General features: G+C 40.4%; 1 protein-coding gene across 1 annotated transcript; it reads left to right on the plus strand.

Moving 5' to 3' along the window:
- The first annotated feature begins 17,340 nt into the window (after positions 1–17,340).
- LOC130140810 (chaperone protein dnaJ 11, chloroplastic-like) lies at positions 17,341–18,000 on the plus strand. Its single transcript, XM_056321291.1, has one exon. It carries the CDS (start codon positions 17,408–17,410, stop codon positions 17,915–17,917), a length of 510 nt encoding a protein of 169 aa, XP_056177266.1. The 5' UTR covers positions 17,341–17,407; the 3' UTR covers positions 17,918–18,000.
- Positions 18,001–19,070: the final 1,070 nt, after the last annotated feature.

The following is a 19,070-nucleotide window of genomic DNA, read 5'->3' on the forward strand; positions in this document are numbered from 1 at the left end:
TTGGGACAAAGTATAAAGTTTGGGGTTTTTTTTGGAATTAGGCCCATATTCAATTGTAGTTACCTGCCCAATTTTGGGGAACCCTCGTTCAATCACGGGCAAGGTTCAATCCAAACCTGCCCGAGTATCTTTGGCAAACCCGCTCTCGGTCTAGCATCCTGACTCCCCCTCTCTTAGCATTAACTTTCTCTAGTTTCTTATTTTCATTTTATTTCCTTTATTTTTTGTCTTCCTTTTTATTCTTTTAGTCCACGTCAGCAACTACTTGAGACGATAACACTTATGTAAAGCTGAACCGGCCCGGAACCGGCCTGGTCAAACCCGGGCCCGCGGTTCGGAACCGGAACCGGCCCGTGGCCTACGAGCCCGGTTCCGGTTTCAAATTATTTTTTTTAAAAAAATCATTATTTAATTTTTTTTTATAAAACAATTTGAACTCTAATTGACATGCATTATAAGTGCATTGATCTCGAATTACAATGCTTGGCTTGGGTGTATTGAACTCTAATTACAAGGCTTGGCTCGGGTTTTATACACAATGATTATAATGCCTCTTCGTTTCCATTTGATGTGGGACTCTCGGCTTGCCTTGAACACCTTCAATGTGAAACTCTTGACTTGTCTTCATGCAAATGCCAAGAGTCCCACATCGAATGGAAATGAAGAGACCATCAAAGGGGTTGTATATAAAACCCAAGCCAAGCCATGAACATGTGAAGTCGTATGTCTTTTGTGGCTACGATCCTTTACTAGTTAAGAGCAAAGGGTTCCATTGGACCGCCTAGAACCGGATCGGACCAATAGTCCGGTTCCCGGTTCTATGATTTGCCGGTCCGGTTCCTAGTTCTAAAAATTAAGGGACTGGTCTTACCAATTTGGTTCCCGGTTCCTAGCGGAACCGGACCAAATCGGGAACCGATTATCCCTATAATTTACATTTTGATTACAATTTATATTGAATAATTCATTATTTCATAATTTTATAATTCATTATTTTTTATTTCATAATTTTTTTAAAAAATTTTAAATTACGAACCGGTTCCGGTTCACACATGGCCACGAACTGGAACCGGCCAGTTCCGAACCGTGGCCATGTTTACTCCATAGTTCTCGGAGACCTTTTTTTCTTTCAAATAATAATCGCCTGCCTCGATTACAAAAAATGAATGAACGAAAAAGTATTTCACCAATTCAGAAAAATACATACAAAAAAAGTTATATTAAACAAGTTATTTTAAGCGATATAAGTGGATTATTTTTAGAAAAATATTTTTCAAGTTATTTATTTTTTATTTTTGCGAAACAAACGAAGTCTTTAAGCTCCGAAACAAAAAAAAAATTCAATGAGATATAAAACCTTACAAATCTAAGAGATAGAGGCGATGAGGTACTTGCCCGGCGTGATAAGGTGTTAACTCGCTTCCGTGGAATTGAGTAAACCTGCTGAAGAAAATGAACAAAACTTTGAAAGAAAGGCTTGGTAGTGCTAAGTAGGGGTGAGCATGGTCCGGATTGGGCCGGTCCACCCCCTAACTCTAAGACCAACCCGCACAGTGTTGGTCCTCAATTTTGGGACCAAGGACCGCCCGTCGGTTCCATGGACCCGCCCGGGAACCGGACCGAACCTGCGGTCCGGTTCCCGGGCGGGTCCATGGAACCGGTCCCACTAAGTTTTCCTGGACAAATAAAAAAAAATATATGGACCAACATCGGATCAACGGAACAAAAAGAAAAGAACATAACTTTCCATACAATTCCTATACTATGATCGGTTCTATTAACCACATCATCCATAAATCAAGTGGGTACCCATCAAATGAGTGTCTAGAGATAAGAGAGCAGAGAGTTATGAGTGTCTAGTTACGTTTTTTTTTTTTTTGGGTCAGATTTTTTTAATTAAAATTTTAAAAAATAAATATATTATTATTATATTACCGGTTCGGTCCGGGTGGGCGGGTGGGCGGTTCCACACCGGGAACCGGGAACCGGACCGATACCCACCGGTTCCAAAAAATTGGAACCGAGAACCGGACCGGTCCCCTTGGGAACCACCGGTTCCGGTCCAGTCCCGGGCGGTCCTGGGTTTTTTGCACACCCCTAGTGCTAAGACCAAGACTAATTGTTTGATTTGATTGATTTGAGTGGACATCCCACAGTTCTCAAACTATGGGTGATACGAGCAAAACTAACAGATTTTACCCACCAAAACCATGTCCCACTCTCTAATTCTCAATGATTTCTTTTTAATTTACGTATGGAAATTCAATTTCTAATGACATTCCACGATGGACCAAACCTAAGCAGCTTTGGCTCTACTTCATACTAAATTAGCAACTCATCTTGAGCAAATTTATGCAATTTTCAGGTCTAACTTATTCCACGCATTTATGTTGACAAGACACATCTAATCGAATTTTCAGGTTCTTCGCACTCGATCTCGGTAGGGATGTGCAACCGGACCGGGTTTACCCAGAAACCGGACCAACCCACCCGAAAAACAGGTCCGGGAACCGGTTCTAAGAAGAACCGGTCTGGGTACCGGTTCCATTTTTTGGGAACCAGTTAGAACCGGTCCGGTTTCCGGTTCCAAGTAAAAACCAACTAAAACCTGTTTTAGAACCGGTTTTAGAACCGGTTTTGAGATAATGTACAAAAAAGTAAAAAGTCTATATCACGTTACCCTACTTCACCGGTTTTAGAATCGATTTCCGGTTTAATATTGGAATATGTTTCACAACTATGAGCGAAATAACACGGCCCTTAAAGTCATCTAAATATTGTGTGATTCAGATGAGATATATAGATGTTTTTCTAGTGAGAGCATATGCCTTACCGCTAAGTCTCTTGATTTTTCTTTCAAGATATTTCATTCGGAAACAGAAGTGAGGAGTTATCTCATCATGGCGCAAAATAAAGAGCTAAACATGTTGAATAAATTCCCTGGAAATGTGACTCTTAAAGATTTATGTGATTGGACTATGTCTTGCCACATAGTGTTTTTGGATTGTTGATTTTGATGGATTGTAATTTCAATTGCTCATTTTGGGGATTGTTACTTTTGGCGGATAGTGGTTTTTGTTATTCATCTTTTATTTTAAATCGTTTCATTGCTACCTATATTATTTTGCTAGAAAAAAATAAAACCGGAAAAAGGAACAAAAAAAAAATAGGTTCTCGGGTAGACCTTGAAACCGGACTGGAAAAACAGGGTTGGTTCTAAAACAGGGTCTAGGAAAAACAGGGTTGGTTTCAGGTTCCAAAAATTGGGAACCGGTTATAACAGGGTTGGTTTCAGGTTCTAGGTCCGGACCCAACCCACCTTGGAACCGTTCACCCCTAGATCTCGGTACATTTCGACTCTCAGATCATAAGATGTAATTGCAAATATCACAATGTGAACCTCACAAACTCGACATTTGAGATATATTGAGAGGAGCTAGCGACCATTTCCTTTTCAAAGCGGTGTCAAACTAAGCATACCATTGACGAGATTAATGACTAAAACATTTGTCAATGTATTTATTCTAGCTAATTTTGATCGAAAATCACTAACGTGATAGTCCAATCAGTGCCAATTGTCCTACACAACACGGCTGGCGCCGACATGGATAATTTTTGCAATTTTTTATTTTCTTTTTTTCTATTTTATACAAGCCAGCAACTCCACTGACACTAGGCGAGAGCTGTGAAGCCCTTGCTAGCAGTGGGCAAGGGTTCCAGCCCTTGCAGGCCACAGCGAGGGCGAGCGAGGACCGCGACACCCTCGCTGTGGCCCGCGAGGGCTTCGTAGCTCTTGCCCAGGGGTCAGCGGGGGTCACCAACCCTCACCTTGTGGCTGGTGAGGCCGCTAACTTCTTGGCCCCAACTGGCCTTATGTAAAAATAAAGGGGAAAAAAAAAAGAAACAGTTTCAGAAAATTTTAAAAAAAATACAAAAATTGTCAACGTTAGCGATTTCCGGCCAAAATTAGCCAAAATGACCACATTGACAAATTGTTAAAAGGTTTAAGACTAAATTGAAAAATCGTTAAAAGGTTTATGACTAAATTGGTATAATTGAAAGATTTAGAACTGCATTGACTGTTGTACAATAAATTTAGGACTTTTTGGACAATATTCCTCACTCAACCGCAGTCACATCTACCCAGATTTGGGAAACCCTCGTTCAATCAGAGGCCGCACCTACAGGGAAGAAGACGAACATGGTGACGAGGTCAATCCAAACGTACACAGGTATCTCTAGCAAATCCCTAAGTAGCACCGACACGCGACACGCGACACGTGACGCGACACGACACGACACGACACGACACGCGACATGTTATTTCTCAAAAATAGAGAATTCCGACACGTTGGGACACGTTGTATATTATATATATTTTTATATATACATGATAAATTATCATTTTTTAATTTGATTCAAATAAGTAAATAAATAATAATAAAAATCCTAGAATGAATTTACCCTAAAAAAATTATACACATAAGTTTTCAAAAAATAATTATGTATAAATAAATATATTAATTAAGAAACTAAAAATAAATAATTAAATTTGAAAAAAGGAAAGTACAAATGCTGCCTTCTCCTTCACGTCTCCACCCCATTCTCTTTCTCTCCCTCCTCCAAAGCCTTCGCTTTTAAGTTTTAACACTTGTTCTCTGCACGCTCCTCGACGCCCGCGAGGGAGAAGACATGCCTTCGGACACGAGCGAGCGCAGGCAGGCCCGGCCTCAGGCCTCCGCCGCCGTCGCGGGGGGAGGAGCCGGCTTGCACCATCCGCCTCCGCCGCCTCAGGCGGAGGCGCTGCTCTGCCTGCACTACGACTCCACCAACACCAAGTTTTGCTACTAGCCTACTACAACAACTACAACCTTTTCCAGACTCGCCACTTCTGCAAGTCCTGCCGCCGCTACTGGACCCAGGGCGGCACCCTCCGGAACGTCCCCGTCGGCGGCGGCTCCCGCAAGTCGGCGGCAGCAGCATCGGCGTCGGCCTCCGCCTCGTCGAAGAGGCCCCGCCTCCGTCCTCGTCTCCTTTCTGCAACTCCTCCAACTCCTCCGTGACCCACGACCTTGGGCGCCGGACACGCGTGTCGCCGGCGTGTCCGGCGCGTTGACCGCGTGTCGGATCTCCGACACGCGTTGACCACATGTCGGAGCGTGTCAGCTGCGTGTCGGAGCGTGTCGGACACGCGACACGTGTCCGACACCAACTCGAACGCCTCCCAAGCGTGTCGGTGCTACTTAGGCAAACCCTCTCTCAATCCCAGCGTGTGCGCCTTTGAATGATTACAGCCTACAGGGTCTGACCCCTCCTCTTTTTGTTTTAACTTTTTTATCATTTCTTACATACACAAGTCTCTAACGCTGCGCATCACAATCATTCTGTGCTCAGAAACACATTCTGGATAGAAATAATTCTTTTTGATTCCGTGCTCGGAAACAATTTCTAAGCATTTGAAAGCTTTTGGTAATTGCCCAAAATTTCTGTTCTTAGAATAGAAAAAGAACAGAAATACGTTTGGTAACTACACAAAATTTCTTTTTATTAATAATATTTTGAATTTTTTAATATTTCTTTCTTTCTTTTCTTTTTTTTTTTTCTTTCTTTCCCCTCCTTTCCTTGGCCATGGCCAGTCGACGGCGCCAACGACCGGCCACAGGCCAGGGCCGGCGACGGCGTCGTGGCCCTCGCCGCCGGCCTCGCCGGTCCCGACGGCTAGCCCAGATTTGGCGAGGCTGACCTCGCCGGTCGCAACCGAGAGTCGCCCTCACCGGCCCTGGCCTGTGGCCGGTCGCCGGCGGGTGGCGAGGCCGAAGAACAACAACAAACCAAAAAAAAGAAGAAAACCAAGAAGAATCAATTCCGGAAAAATTGTTCTAGAATCAATTCCGGAAAAATTGTTCTAGAATCAAGAAGTTGCTTTTTTTTACTTCTTGATCCTGTTTCAAAACTGATTTTGGGCACAATTGGCACAAAAAATTTAACAAACGGATTTCTGTTCCCAAACTGATTCTGGAAATAAAAGAATAGAATCAGTTACTATTTGGCAAGTTGCCAAAACGCACCCTAAGTGACGAGGGTTTGTAGGCCCTTGCCTGGGTCGGTGAGGGTGGGGTGGTTTTCCTTCCCTTTTTTTATTTTTTTATTTAGCTTATTTTAAATTAAATTTAAATAAACTTTGTCTTAAAAATCAGATTTGGCCAAAATAACGTCATTTTAGCCACGCCACGTAAGAACGAGAAAATTAAAAAAAAAAATCACGTCAGCATTTTTCGTTAACCAAATTAGACGGAGTTAACAAAAAAACTCGATTGAATTAATTTGACAAATTTTAGAACTTGATTGCACTTTTTTCAAATTTTAAGATTCAATTGCACTTTCGTAATAAGTTTTAAAACTTTCGATACACGTATCCCCGCAAAAAATAAAGAAGTCTAAATAAGAGGTGTTGCACAATTCAAAAATGTTCACGGCGTTGATCTGCTAACGTGTCGCACTTGGGACCCTAAGCAATTGCTACGAACGCAACAGCAAGACCAAGTACTGACCATCCATATATTGTCACAATTATCTGTTGGTAAAGAAGGGGTTTAGGTTGCCGAATGGTGAATGTAGTTTTTCACTACGTTACGCAAAATCAAAAACATCAATTGAGCACGAAATGGCCCTAAACCCAATGGGCCCAAAATTCATAAGTAGTCCTTTTCTTTTGGCCTTTCTAACTGTCCCCGGTGTTTCGTTGCCATCACCTCCATTGTTCTTGGAGGTCCGTTTTTCTTCCCATAAAATGATAGTTTGTCTTGCTAACAAAAAGGGATTAATTTAGAATTTTTGATGATCGAAAAATTAGTTTAAGGTATATTTGTCACAAGTATAACAGTTTGAGATTTTTGACAGTTAAAAAATTAGTTTGGAGTAAATTTATCTAGATGTACCAATTTGAGATTTTTCATTATGTTAATTCTAAAAAAATGAAACCACCCGCCTGGGTGGCGTCGCTGGAGCGGGCGCTCTTCCTCTCGCAAAAGGTTGAGCGTTCGAATCCAGGGCGCCGCAGGGTGACTTAACCGGTGGCACGTGTGTGGTGGCTAGCATGTGTCGCCCCCAGGGTTTACCCCCCCGGCTGTCGGCCGTGCGGGGGTTCCCTGGGTTACAAAAAAAAAAAAAAATCTAAAAAAATGAATAGACGAAAAATATTTTCATCAATTTACAAAAATGTTCGGACATAAATTATTAAGATACCGAAAAAAAAAGTTTTATTAAATCAGTTATTTTAAGCGATACAAACAGAAATTTTAGAAAATTATTTTTCAAATAATTCATTTTTTTAATTTCGCGAGGTAGACGGAGCCTTAACCTTCAAAACAAAAAATGCAATGAGATACAAAACCTTAACAAATCTGAGAGATATAGGCGAAGAAGTGCTTGCCCGGCGTGATAAAAGTGTTAACCCACTCGCGTGGAATTGAGTAAAATTATTGAAGAAAATGAACAAAACTTAGAAACAAAGGCTCAATAGTGCAAAGAGCAAGACTAACTGTTTGATTTGATTGATTCGATTGATTTGAGTGGACATCCCACAGTTCTTAAACTGTGGGTGATCTAAGCAAAACTAACAGATTTTGCCCACCAAAACCAGGTCCCCCCCTCTCTCTATTTTTCAATGATTTATTCTCAATTACGTATGAAAATCCAATTTCTAATGACGTTCCACGATGGACCAACCTATGCAGCTTTGGCTCTACTTCATAATAAATTAGGGACTCATTTTGAGCAAACATGTGCAAATTTCCGGGTCTAACTTCTTCCACACATTTAAGTTGACAAGACGCGTCTAATTGAATTTTCAAGTGCTTCGAGCTCGGCCTCGGTACATTTCAACTCATAGATCATAAGATTTAATTACAAATAGTACTGTACGAACCGGACACACTCGACGTCCGAGATATATCGAGAGGAGCTAGCGACCATTTCCTCTTCAAAGCCGTGTCAAATTAAGCATATCTTCGGCGGGATTAATGACTAAACAAGGGTTAAGACTTATAAACGAGACCCTCATTGTATTTTTTTTTTTTTTTTGCAATCTTTAAAATATGGTTGCTTTAGATTTTGCTTTTCCAAGCTCTCTATTCATTTTTATTCAATTTGGTGGGCTCTCCATTAGTTGGCTGGACAGCAAACAAAAATCTATCATTGACATTGACTATACCTATGTGAGGACAGTATACGTGGATTGCACACTACCCAAATTATGCAATTTTTTTCTATTTAATTTATAATATCAAGAAAGTTATTTCATTGCATGGACCCACGGTATACCCATCTGATAAATTATTTTACACTGCAAAAAAAAAAAAAAAGATGGGTCCATCAGTCTTCAGCTGGTCTCTCCTCAAGAAAATATCTCCTGTATTCAAGGTAGTTGATTGGGGATAATTTTTTTTTTTTTCCGGCTATAACATAAAAATCTATCATAAGTAAGGCTCTGTTTGTTTCGTGAAAAATAAATAATTTGAAAAATATTTTTTTAAAAATAATCGTTTACGTCGCATGAAATAATTTATCAATGAAAATTGTTTTCATTGTCGACAATAATTTATATCTAAACATCTTCGTGAACGATGAAAATTATTTTTCGTTCATTCATTTTTGTAAGCGATATAAGCGATTATTTCTAAGAAAATATTTTTCAAATCATTTACGCATAAATGAGCTCTTAAGATATTAGACAAATAAGCAATCATGATCATTTCACGGGCCATTGTTCCTTCTTGTGAACATGAAATTTAGCCATATTCATTCGTAAAATATAATATGCATTTCGCCATTTGTCGCTTCTTAACCTTTCAGACAAACGGTTGTGTTTTCAAACGAATATCATATTTTAGATGCCTCGAGTTCGATTCATTTTCACCATTTTTACTGATTTTTCTCTCATCGTGTGTGATGGATTTCTATAATTTGTTTACAGGATAAGTGCATTAAAATTCCTAAAACTTGTTATAAAGTGCAATTTGATCCTAAAACTTTCAAAAAGTGCAATTAAGTCATAACATTTGTGGCCAAAGTGCAATTAAGTTCTAAAACTTTCAAAAAGTGCACTCATGTCCTAAAACTTGCCAAACTAGTCAAATCAAGTCCTTTCGTTGATTGCACTTTTTGAAAGTTTTAGGACCTTATTACACTTTCTTAACAAGTTTTAGGACTTGATTGTATTTTTTAAAAGTCTTAGAATGTGATTGCACTTTCATAACAAGTTTTAGGATCTCTTATGCATTTATGTCTTTGTTTACTGATGCATATCGACTTCCCATGTATATATAAAGTTGAAATTTTCATAAAAGTGGCATTGAGATATAAGATTTATTATGTGCGGCCCTCTAATTGCTTAAATTTTTAGAACAAAATGCACTCAACTCTCCATAAACTTTGGAACAAGAATTTTCTCATACAAGAGAGAGGAAAACTCGAAAAGAAAAATCTCAGTGTGATTTTTTTTTGAAAAATAGCAATAGGGAATAATGCATTCATTTTAACTGATGAAATTAGCCATTGCCATCAAGCTAGGTGTATAAATCAATCCTAATATTTTTTTTTTCATTTGAGTGGATTTTGATGCAATATGGTATTATTAAGACAACCCTATATCATTTTATATTGCAATTATGTAGTCCCGTTAAGTAGGGATGAGCATGGTCCGAGTGGGCGGTTTCCAACATAAAATCAAGAACTGCCCACTAAGGACCGGTTCCGAGAAATTAGAACTAAGAACCGCCTGTTGGTTCCGTGGATCCACCGGGGAACCGGACTACCGGTCCGATCCGATTTCCGGGTGGGTCCATGAAACCGATCCCATCAAGTTTCACGCAAATGGAGGTGACCGAGAGTAAGAGAATGAGGAGATGAACGGATATAGGTGCGGTCGTGAGTTGATAGAAATTAAGAGTTGAGCTTCAAATTAGGGATTTTATGGTTTTCAATTTTCTAAAAATGTTTTTTTTTTGAAATTTTTCTTAAAAATTATATATATATGTATATTTATAAATTACCGGTCCGGTCCGGATGGGTGGGTGGGCGGTTTCACGCCTAGAATCGGAAACTAGACCGATACTCACCGATTCTAGTAAATTAGAACCGGGGACCGGACCGGTTCTCACGGGAACTTCCAGTTCCGAGCCGGTCCGGTCCAGTTCCAAGCCGGTCCGGTTCGGTTCCGGTCCGGTTCCGGGCGATTCCCGGTTCTTTTGCACATCCCTACCGTTAAGGGATAAAGTAAAGTATCTCCGAATGAACTTGCCATGATTGTGGTTATTTTATTTGATTTTCTTTTTTCAATCAAAAACTCCAAACGAGCCATGTGTAATCATTCTAAAACATCTTTATGTTAGAATTCTCTCCTTTTTTTTTAAAGTACATTTAATCTGATAACTACTACTTTGGAAATTTCACCCGAACGCGACTTACTAATGAAGAAGAGTCAATCGCCACGATTACTCTAGCTAATTTAATAGTCACTGGGGCTCATCATGATTACTCAATCTAACCATAGATCACAATGAGAAATCTATAATTACCGAAGAAAGCGAGCCCTCTTTTCTAGCCTATCTATGAAGTCTTTCTAGCTATCCAATTGCTGCAACGGAAAATTCATCGGTCTGAAATAATTATTTGAGTAAAGATGTAGTCTCACATCGACCTACTAATAAAAAGCAATTATGTTTATTTTATTTGTTATGACATGGTGAAAAATAACTCGAAATGGGTGTAACTTTCATGCTTTTGATGCCCTCGCGAAGCGATTTGGGGAATCTGCCCAAGCAGAAAGTCTTCTAGAAACCCTTCCAAGTGGCGACCCCTCACTGCACATGAATGAAAGCTCATCGAACTTCGTCCATAGAAAAAGACATGGAGACAGCATCGATTTCGGACAGCCGAGGAGGGGCTTCTAGATGCCTCGGAACATGGGATAGAGCTCATTGGATATGCTAAATTTTTCATTGTGTTTCGTATCGTGTTTCGTGTCGTGTCAACCTGTGATGCCCTGAATTTAAACGACATCTATATGTGTCCGAGATATATGAATCGCCGTATCAGAAATACTCTCGTTGGTCTCCCATTGAGTTTCATGATTTAAGAACATTAGGCTTACATGAGCTAGCGGCGCACGTCTTCTCTAAATTTGTTTAGACCTAATTTTATATGCACCGTTTGGATTATGTACGTGAGAATCGAAAAATAGTTGGAATTCTATTTTGAGGGGCTTTTTTGGTTTTATGCGGAGGAAAGCGTGGTGAAACACTGCATCGGTGCCGACACACCACAGCTGAACGGAGTCACAAAACCGATGAACGGAATTGTATTAGAGAGAGAGAGAGAGAGAGAGAGAGAGAGAGAGAGAGAGAGAGAGAGAGAGAGAGAGTTTTCTTTACTCTTCGATGCCGGTTAGATGAAGATTACCGGGCTGAAGCGGTAAATAACGCTTGTTGGTCTTCGGGAGTTCTGCCAACAATTAATTACAAAACTCTCGAAGAAACATAGTTAGATAAGCCTACTGATTACTGAGAGTATTTGGTTGCCCTGCTCATACTAGTGTGAGTGACACCAAACGATGGTAACAAAATGGATATTTCTAAGCTATGCGCATGAAGTGAGAGATGTAGGTTGTGGTGACCAAGGAAGATTCATCCTGATATATGTTCGGTAGAGAGATTACTTTGATGGGATCGATCTGTTTTATCATAGATTTCCAAAAAAAATAAAATTCTTCTTGTGTTAGACTTAAATCACAAGATTCGATGGTTTTCATTTTATTTCACAACAATAACAATTGGAGTAATGCATTCATTTCAACTAACGAAAGTAGCCATTGCCATTAAGCTAGGTGCATAAAACAAACCTTAATTTTTTTTATTTCATTTAAGTGGATTCAAATTAGTGTGTATATAGGAAAAAAAAAGAGGGGGAAATTCTTATCTAAATAGTGTATCTATAGCTCAATTAGAGTTATAACGGTATTTGAACTAATTGATTTTTTCTTCAATTAATAACTTCTTTAGAGTCATGTCTAACCCGTTCCAAAACATCTTTTCATCAAAATTTCTTTTTCTTTTAATCAAAAGTAAGGATAATTTGACAGATACAACTTTGAAAATTTCACCCGACTCGTCGATACAAAAGAGTCGATCGCAACCACTACTTTACTCTCTTGTAGATATACACGAGCATGCTTAGCTAATTTAATTGTCAATAACAATGATGATTATTAAAAGTTAACACCCACCATAGACAGTATCATTGAATTTTGTGATGAAAGAGAGCTCGCAACCATCAATCGCTCGACCACCGAAACGGTTTGTACTTTTGCGAAAGGGCAAAAAAAATAGTGGAATCTACTGAAAAGGAAGTCTTCTAGAAGCCTTGCCACGTGGCAATCTCTCCACGCAATGAAGCTAAAGACAATTAACTCCGTCATAAAAAGTAAAAATAAAAATAAGAAAGGACATAGAAAACAACATTAACTTCATCACACTGGCCAGTGGCCACTTCTGACGCAAGACAGTTACCGAACAGGCCTGTTTTGGAGCTGCAACGAGGACTTCTAGATGCCTTGGATACACAAATCACGGTGCTGATGCCGACACACCGCAGCTGGACGGGAGTCGTAGAAATTGTGTCGAAGAGAGGCCCGCTCTCTTCTCTAAAGTGATGGGTTAGATGAGCATACCGCTTATTGATTAGTGAACAGATCACTATCGCAACACAAACGATTGGAAAACTCCTAAAGAAATGCAATCAGTGAAATCCGCCAGTTATGTTGGACACGGAGTGTTTGGTCGCCTTGCTTATGTTGTTGTGAGTGGTGGCACGCTAGAGTCGGGGCTAGGGAAATGTATATTCCTAGATTATCCACATGGAATGAAGGGTTATATGCCGTGATGCACACGAAAAGATTCCCTCGACACAAATTTGCTTCGTTTTCATAATTGGAGTACGGAGAAGGGTTGGCCAGTGTTTAGAAACAGGTGAAGCAATGGGAATTCTGAATTCATTTAAACTAATGAACTTAGCCATTGCCATCAAGCTAGGTGCATAAATCAATCCTTGATTTGTTCATTCTAAGTGGGTTTTGATGCGATATGGTATTTACCAACGAAACCCTCTTATCTTAAATGGAGCATCTGCAGCTCAATCAGAGTTATAACGGTATTCGAACGATTCGATTTTTCTTCTTCGATTAAAAACTTCAAATGAGCCGCATATAACCAGTTCGAAACCATCTTTCCATCAAATTTCTTCTTTATTGTTAAAAGTATATGTTACTTTGGACATTTCAAGGGAACGCGGCTCTCGAATGAGAAAGAGTCAATCGCCACGATACGTTATTCTCTCGGTAGATACGTTATTGTCTCGGTAGATATATCCGAGCATGCTAGCTAAATGCGTTTATTTTACAGAAAATGAATAATCTGAAAAATAGGATAACTCATTTTGCATAAAAAAATATAAATAAATAAATAAATAAATATTTTTAATTATAAAAAAAATTATGCTGCAATATTTATTATTGTAAGCAAACACGGTAATAAACAATCAATCTGCAATAAACTTGCATTATAATCGACATTACTATGATCAAACGTTCTGTTAATTACTCGGCGCGGCGCCGAACCTGACGAATGCTAGGACGACAGATGGGTGGTCACTGTCACGCGTCTCAAACCGTTGATTTCGCAGTGACTGACTTTGGACTGGCGCGTCCGGAACCGAGGAGATGGCGACACGTGTAGCTCCCGAGGGTGTGTGTCCCTCACGCCTTCTAGAAGCTTTGGCACGTACGAGGCTTTCCCGCTCCCGTGTTCCCGGGGATGGCGTGGGTCAACGGGTCGTTCTGCCGGACTTTTTTTGTTGCCGGGGATGGTGGAAAATATACATTAAAATATATTCTAATATATTCTAAATAGAATATATTTTTCCAAAAAAGGTTCTTTGACCAATGAAAATAGAACCGTGATAAAAATAAATTTACCAAACGAGATATTGATGCCATGACGACACGAAGAGAAGACAAAAGCGGAAACGGTAGCTTGAAATGAATAACCGAATAAAAAAAATTAAAACATAGAACATAATTAAAAATCCAAAGAAAAATTTCCACCGACCAATCAAAAGATAGAAAAAAAAAAGAAGCTAAATTGAAAATAGAGAATGAAGTTTTCGTATGAGTCAATATGTAATCCGGGTAAAGTAAAAATATTTGTATGAAATTCATGTTCTAAAAGCAAATGGAGATTAAAATAGAAGAAACTAAACCAAGTTACAGTAATCCCTGCGGTTTCATATTGCTATTGAAATAACCGTGAGAAGATATATAAAAAAATTTAATTACAGATTAAAGAACATATCAAATAAATGTAAATTAAAAATTGCGTACTTAAAAATAGTATGAAACTATATTTGAACTTGGAATTGAAATGAATATTAGGAATAAAATCATACTTTTAATGACTTACATTAATAACACAGAGTAAAGTCAACCCCATCTTCAATGACTTGCATCGATAAAATCACCTCACGGTTCACATAATTTTCTCACTAAAATCGATCTGGTCTGTCCATGCCTTTTATAAAATGCCACCGAATATATTAACTTTTGATCGGTTCAATTAAATTATTAACTTTTATAAAAAGTGCAATTGAATTATAAACATTTCAATTGATTTGATTGAGCTCCAACCTTAATTGGAAAATGCAATTAATTTTTAGAATTTATTTTGTGAAAAAAACATAATAGACCTGTTAAACGAGTGGGTCAAGTCGGGTTATAAATGGTCCGACCCAAATTGACTCATTAACCCGTTTATGACCCATTTTATTTGTAATGTAAATATCCCGACCCATACCCGACTCGACACATACCCGACCTGACCCATATTGCTAAAACACTTCTATATTTAACTCAATATAAGAAAACTTATTTCTTATGACTTTTAAAAATTATACCACTAAAACATTTTCATACAATACAATTTTTAATTTTTTTAAAATCCAATTTTTAATTATTTGTAATTTTTCCATTATTTTTGGCTGGTGGCTGGCCACAACGACAATCGGCGTTCGGCCACTGGCCACGGGTGAGGACGAGCTCGCTGATTTGACGAGGTCGAGGCCTCGCCGGCCTCATGTGAGCCTCGAGCTCGCCCGTGGCTAGTGAGCTCGAGTCTCGCCAGATTGGTGAGGCTGGAGCCTCGCCATAGGCCGGCGAGACCAAGCTCGCCCGATTTCGACGAGCCTGAGGCCTCGCCGACCTGTGGCGAGGTCATTCCTCCCCTGTGGCCGGTGGCCGGCCATCGGCCGAAAAGAGAAAGAGAAAAAAAATAAAAGTAAAGAAAAGGAAAAAGAAAATTAAAAAATTTTATTTTTAAAAAATATTTTTATAAAAAGGGGGGCTTAATGAGTGGGTTGAAAATAAGTTCCACACTCAACCCATTAAGATCCATTTATGATAGATTTTAAAACTTTAATACCCATTTAAGATGGGCTCTTCAAAATTGTATCGACCCATTTATTTTTTAAATGGGTCATATATGGGTGTTGAGACCCATTTAACAGGTCTAAAGCACAATTTAAGAATGCCACGTAGGTAAATTTTGAGTACCATGTGGATAGTATGTAATCTTTGTCAGGATATTTGATTGCACTTTTTTTGTAAAAAATATAAAAATCAATCGAATCAATTGAAATTGTTAGGATTTAATTGTATTGCATGCACAACATAAATGACTAAACATATTATATCGACCGTGTACAAGATCTCATAAATGGGTCGTCTAGTACGATCAATTTTTCTACACGCTACTAAACGAGTTGTGCTCTGATTGACCTATTCAATAACATAACCCTGGGTTGAGATGACATTGGCAAGTTGCACGCTGTTGCTCGTTTATTATCATTTTGTTAAACAGAGCTTGGACAACGCTTTCTGAACGACTAATGAAGGGAATTATATAATTTGCAGTATATCGTCCACTCTCGTGTCATCCGATACATATAATCACGATTTCAAAAAGCCATATCATTTCCGAGATAGTGAAAAACGATTTTGTTTGAAAAAACTCCCCTAGAGCATATGTTAAGTGACCCCGAACCCTAAACAACGACAATTTTTGAATACATCATCATCGACCGTCGTCGTAATATGCACAATTAGTATCTCGAAAATCGAATAATCCTTTATCATTCTAAGCTTTTTTTAATGTTATCTTTTGAGCTAGACAAAGGATTAAAAGACTTAAGAAAAAAGGGCCTTTCCTGTCGGTGGAAATTCCAACACATCATTCAATGACACACCCATTCCCACATTCCCATTCCAATTTCCCACCGAAGCCACAGCCCACGGAATCATTCCAGTCACTGGCTATCTCATAATGCACGTAAATAAAAAAGAAAGAGAGCTAAAAAAAGAAAATTAATTCAAAAAACAAAATTTCAAATTGATACATTCTGATCACACCTACACAAAACTAATTTGTGTATCACAAAAAATTACAGGCCGGTAAACCCGTGCCGCTTATACACAAACTAATCTTCTCGTTATATTCGTGCCACATTTACTCTTAATCTATTTTTTTTTGTTGTTACAAGAAATTTCAAATCATCAAAATATTAGATTACCTACTCCGCTAAAACGTGCTGAATTTTGTCCAAAGGGCTCCCTCAAGTTTTCGAGGGTACTAAAAATCTTTAATTTTTTGTGATACAAAATCTAGTAAGGCGTAAACAGTGCAATACAAAGAAATTTTTTTTCCTAATATTTAACATTCTTGAACTTGATAATTAGAAATTAATAACGGATAAATGAAATAAAGAACTCGATTGCGGATCAATTTCCAAACCGGAGGAATGTTATAATAAAACTTCGTTCGGAGTGATGTGATAGAAAGCAACGCGTGGCTGGTAGAACATGAAATTTAGTCCGGGGTAAATGCAACCCACAGTGTATCCGATTTGAGGTTTTTCGCGATACAAAAAAATTAACCCGAGGTAAATACGATGTCGGTGTACCTATTTGACCTGTTTTTTTTGTAATTTTCGTAATAAGTACGGCACGAGTGTACTGGCTTATTGGAATTTTTTTCTGTGGTATTGGCTCGTTAGAAAATAAAATAAAAAACAAAAGGGCAGATGTTCTAGAAGCCCAGAAAAAGAAATCCGCCCTGCCACGTCATCGCCTCGAACCCCCCCCCCCCCCGGTTGGAAATTCCAGATTTGCCCCCGAGGTCGGAATTCTTCGCGCGCGTATAAAATCCCCCCCTTCCCCGATTTCTCTCTTTCATGTATGCGCACTCGCGAGATTCCGATCAAATTCCCCATTTTGCCCCTCGCAAAGCTCTCCTCCAACTCTCAGATGTCCCTAACCCTAACCCCGCCTCCTCCTCCTCCGTCGTTCGCCTCTCCTCCTCCCCGCCGCCCCGTCGCCGGAGCTGCCGCTTACCCCGCCGCCGCCGCCGCCGCCGCCAGGACTCCGACTTCGAGGCACCGGGTGTCCTGCCGCGCCACCTGCCGCGCCCCACCGTCGCCGTCGATCGCCGAGCTCGAGCCGCTGCCGCGGCGTGGGGAGGGGCCGAGCCTGTACGAGATCCTGCGGGTGCGGGAGAACGCGTCGGCCCGGGAGATCAAGGCGGCGTACCGTGCCCTGGCGAAGGCGCACCACCCGGACGCCGCGGGGCGCGACGGCCGGGACTTCATCGAGATCCACGGCGCCTACGAGACGCTCTCCGACCCGGCGGCGCGGGCCGTGTACGATCTGTCCCTCGGTGGGGGGGCGGCCGCCAGCGGCATCGGCCGCGGCCGCCGGCCGCGGGGGGTCGGCGGGTTCTGCCCGACCCGGCGGTGGGAGACGGATCAGTGCTGGTGAAATGCGCATTGCCCCAAGACAATCCACGCGCGATTGAACCCAGAAAAGGGTAAAAAGACGAGATTTTTTTTTGCACTTTCTCCTCCTCCTCCTCCTCCTCCTTCCATCTTCCTTCTCCTGGCAAATTTCTGCGAATCCATCATCATCATCTTTCATCTTTCTTGTTCTTCCTTCTTGGGTGTGCCCAGAATCAATCAGGAATTGTAAAGTGGATGTTCCGCCGGCTGTACATCGATTGCCTTCCCTTCCCTGCCCTCCGAGTCATGAAATTTTTTTTTTGTTGTCTTTTTTCCTCGACAGAAGAGAGCAAGAGCAGGTAGATTTTTTCCCTCATTTTTTTGTGAAGTTGTTAGATGGGATTTTCCTGCCCCCTTTGGAAATCGAAATAGCCAAAAAAAAAAAAGGAAAGAAGGAAGGAAGGGAAAAAATCGAATAGAAAATTTTCCTTCTCTTTTCCTTTTGTCATGTGAATCTTTTTGTTTCCTGTCCTTTCGTTTTTTATTCAATTTGGTCCGCCTGCCCCGTCGGTAATTTCTGCGCAATTATGGAAGTCGATTGAAATATATTTTTATTTTGATGGGGCGTTTTGACGACAAGTGAACCTCGGGCACTCGCTAATCATACTTAATTAGATGATCGCTTTAGCTTTTAATTGGGCGATTAAGAAAATGCGGTTTTGATTTGCGCGGTGCCAAATGATTTTCTTTTCTTTTCTTTTCTTTTTTCTCTCTCGCTATTTTCCTCGAAATTTTGGGCAATCGACACGTCGTGCCGCCGCTCGGAGCTCCTCCGATTTCCCCCACCCCTGATGGAAGTACCCCCGAATCCGGCGTCGGCCACCGCGAGACATCCCCGAGGAATCGGTCTCGTGCCCGTGCCCCGACGTGCAAAGGCTCGACGGAGGGCATAAGTCCCGCCGCTCGAATCGCACCGATGAAACGAAGGATTAGTGCGGAGCGGCTAAAAAGCAAAAAGCGTAGTTGTTATGATTCCCGATGGCTTAATGGGGTTACCCTTAATTATGTCCAAAGTCCCACTTAGAATTTTAGAGGGGGCGAGCAAAAAGAGCCGCGTCCGGACCGAACCGAACCGGCCCGTTCTTGGCGGTTTTAGAGGGCACTGGTTGTGTTTCTGGTTCCATAAAATTGGAAGG

Source organism: Syzygium oleosum, unplaced genomic scaffold (assembly GCF_021117445.2).
Source record: "Syzygium oleosum isolate NSW1041296 unplaced genomic scaffold, Sole_v2.1 Sole_v2.22, whole genome shotgun sequence".
Classification (NCBI taxonomy): Eukaryota; Viridiplantae; Streptophyta; class Magnoliopsida; order Myrtales; family Myrtaceae; genus Syzygium; species Syzygium oleosum.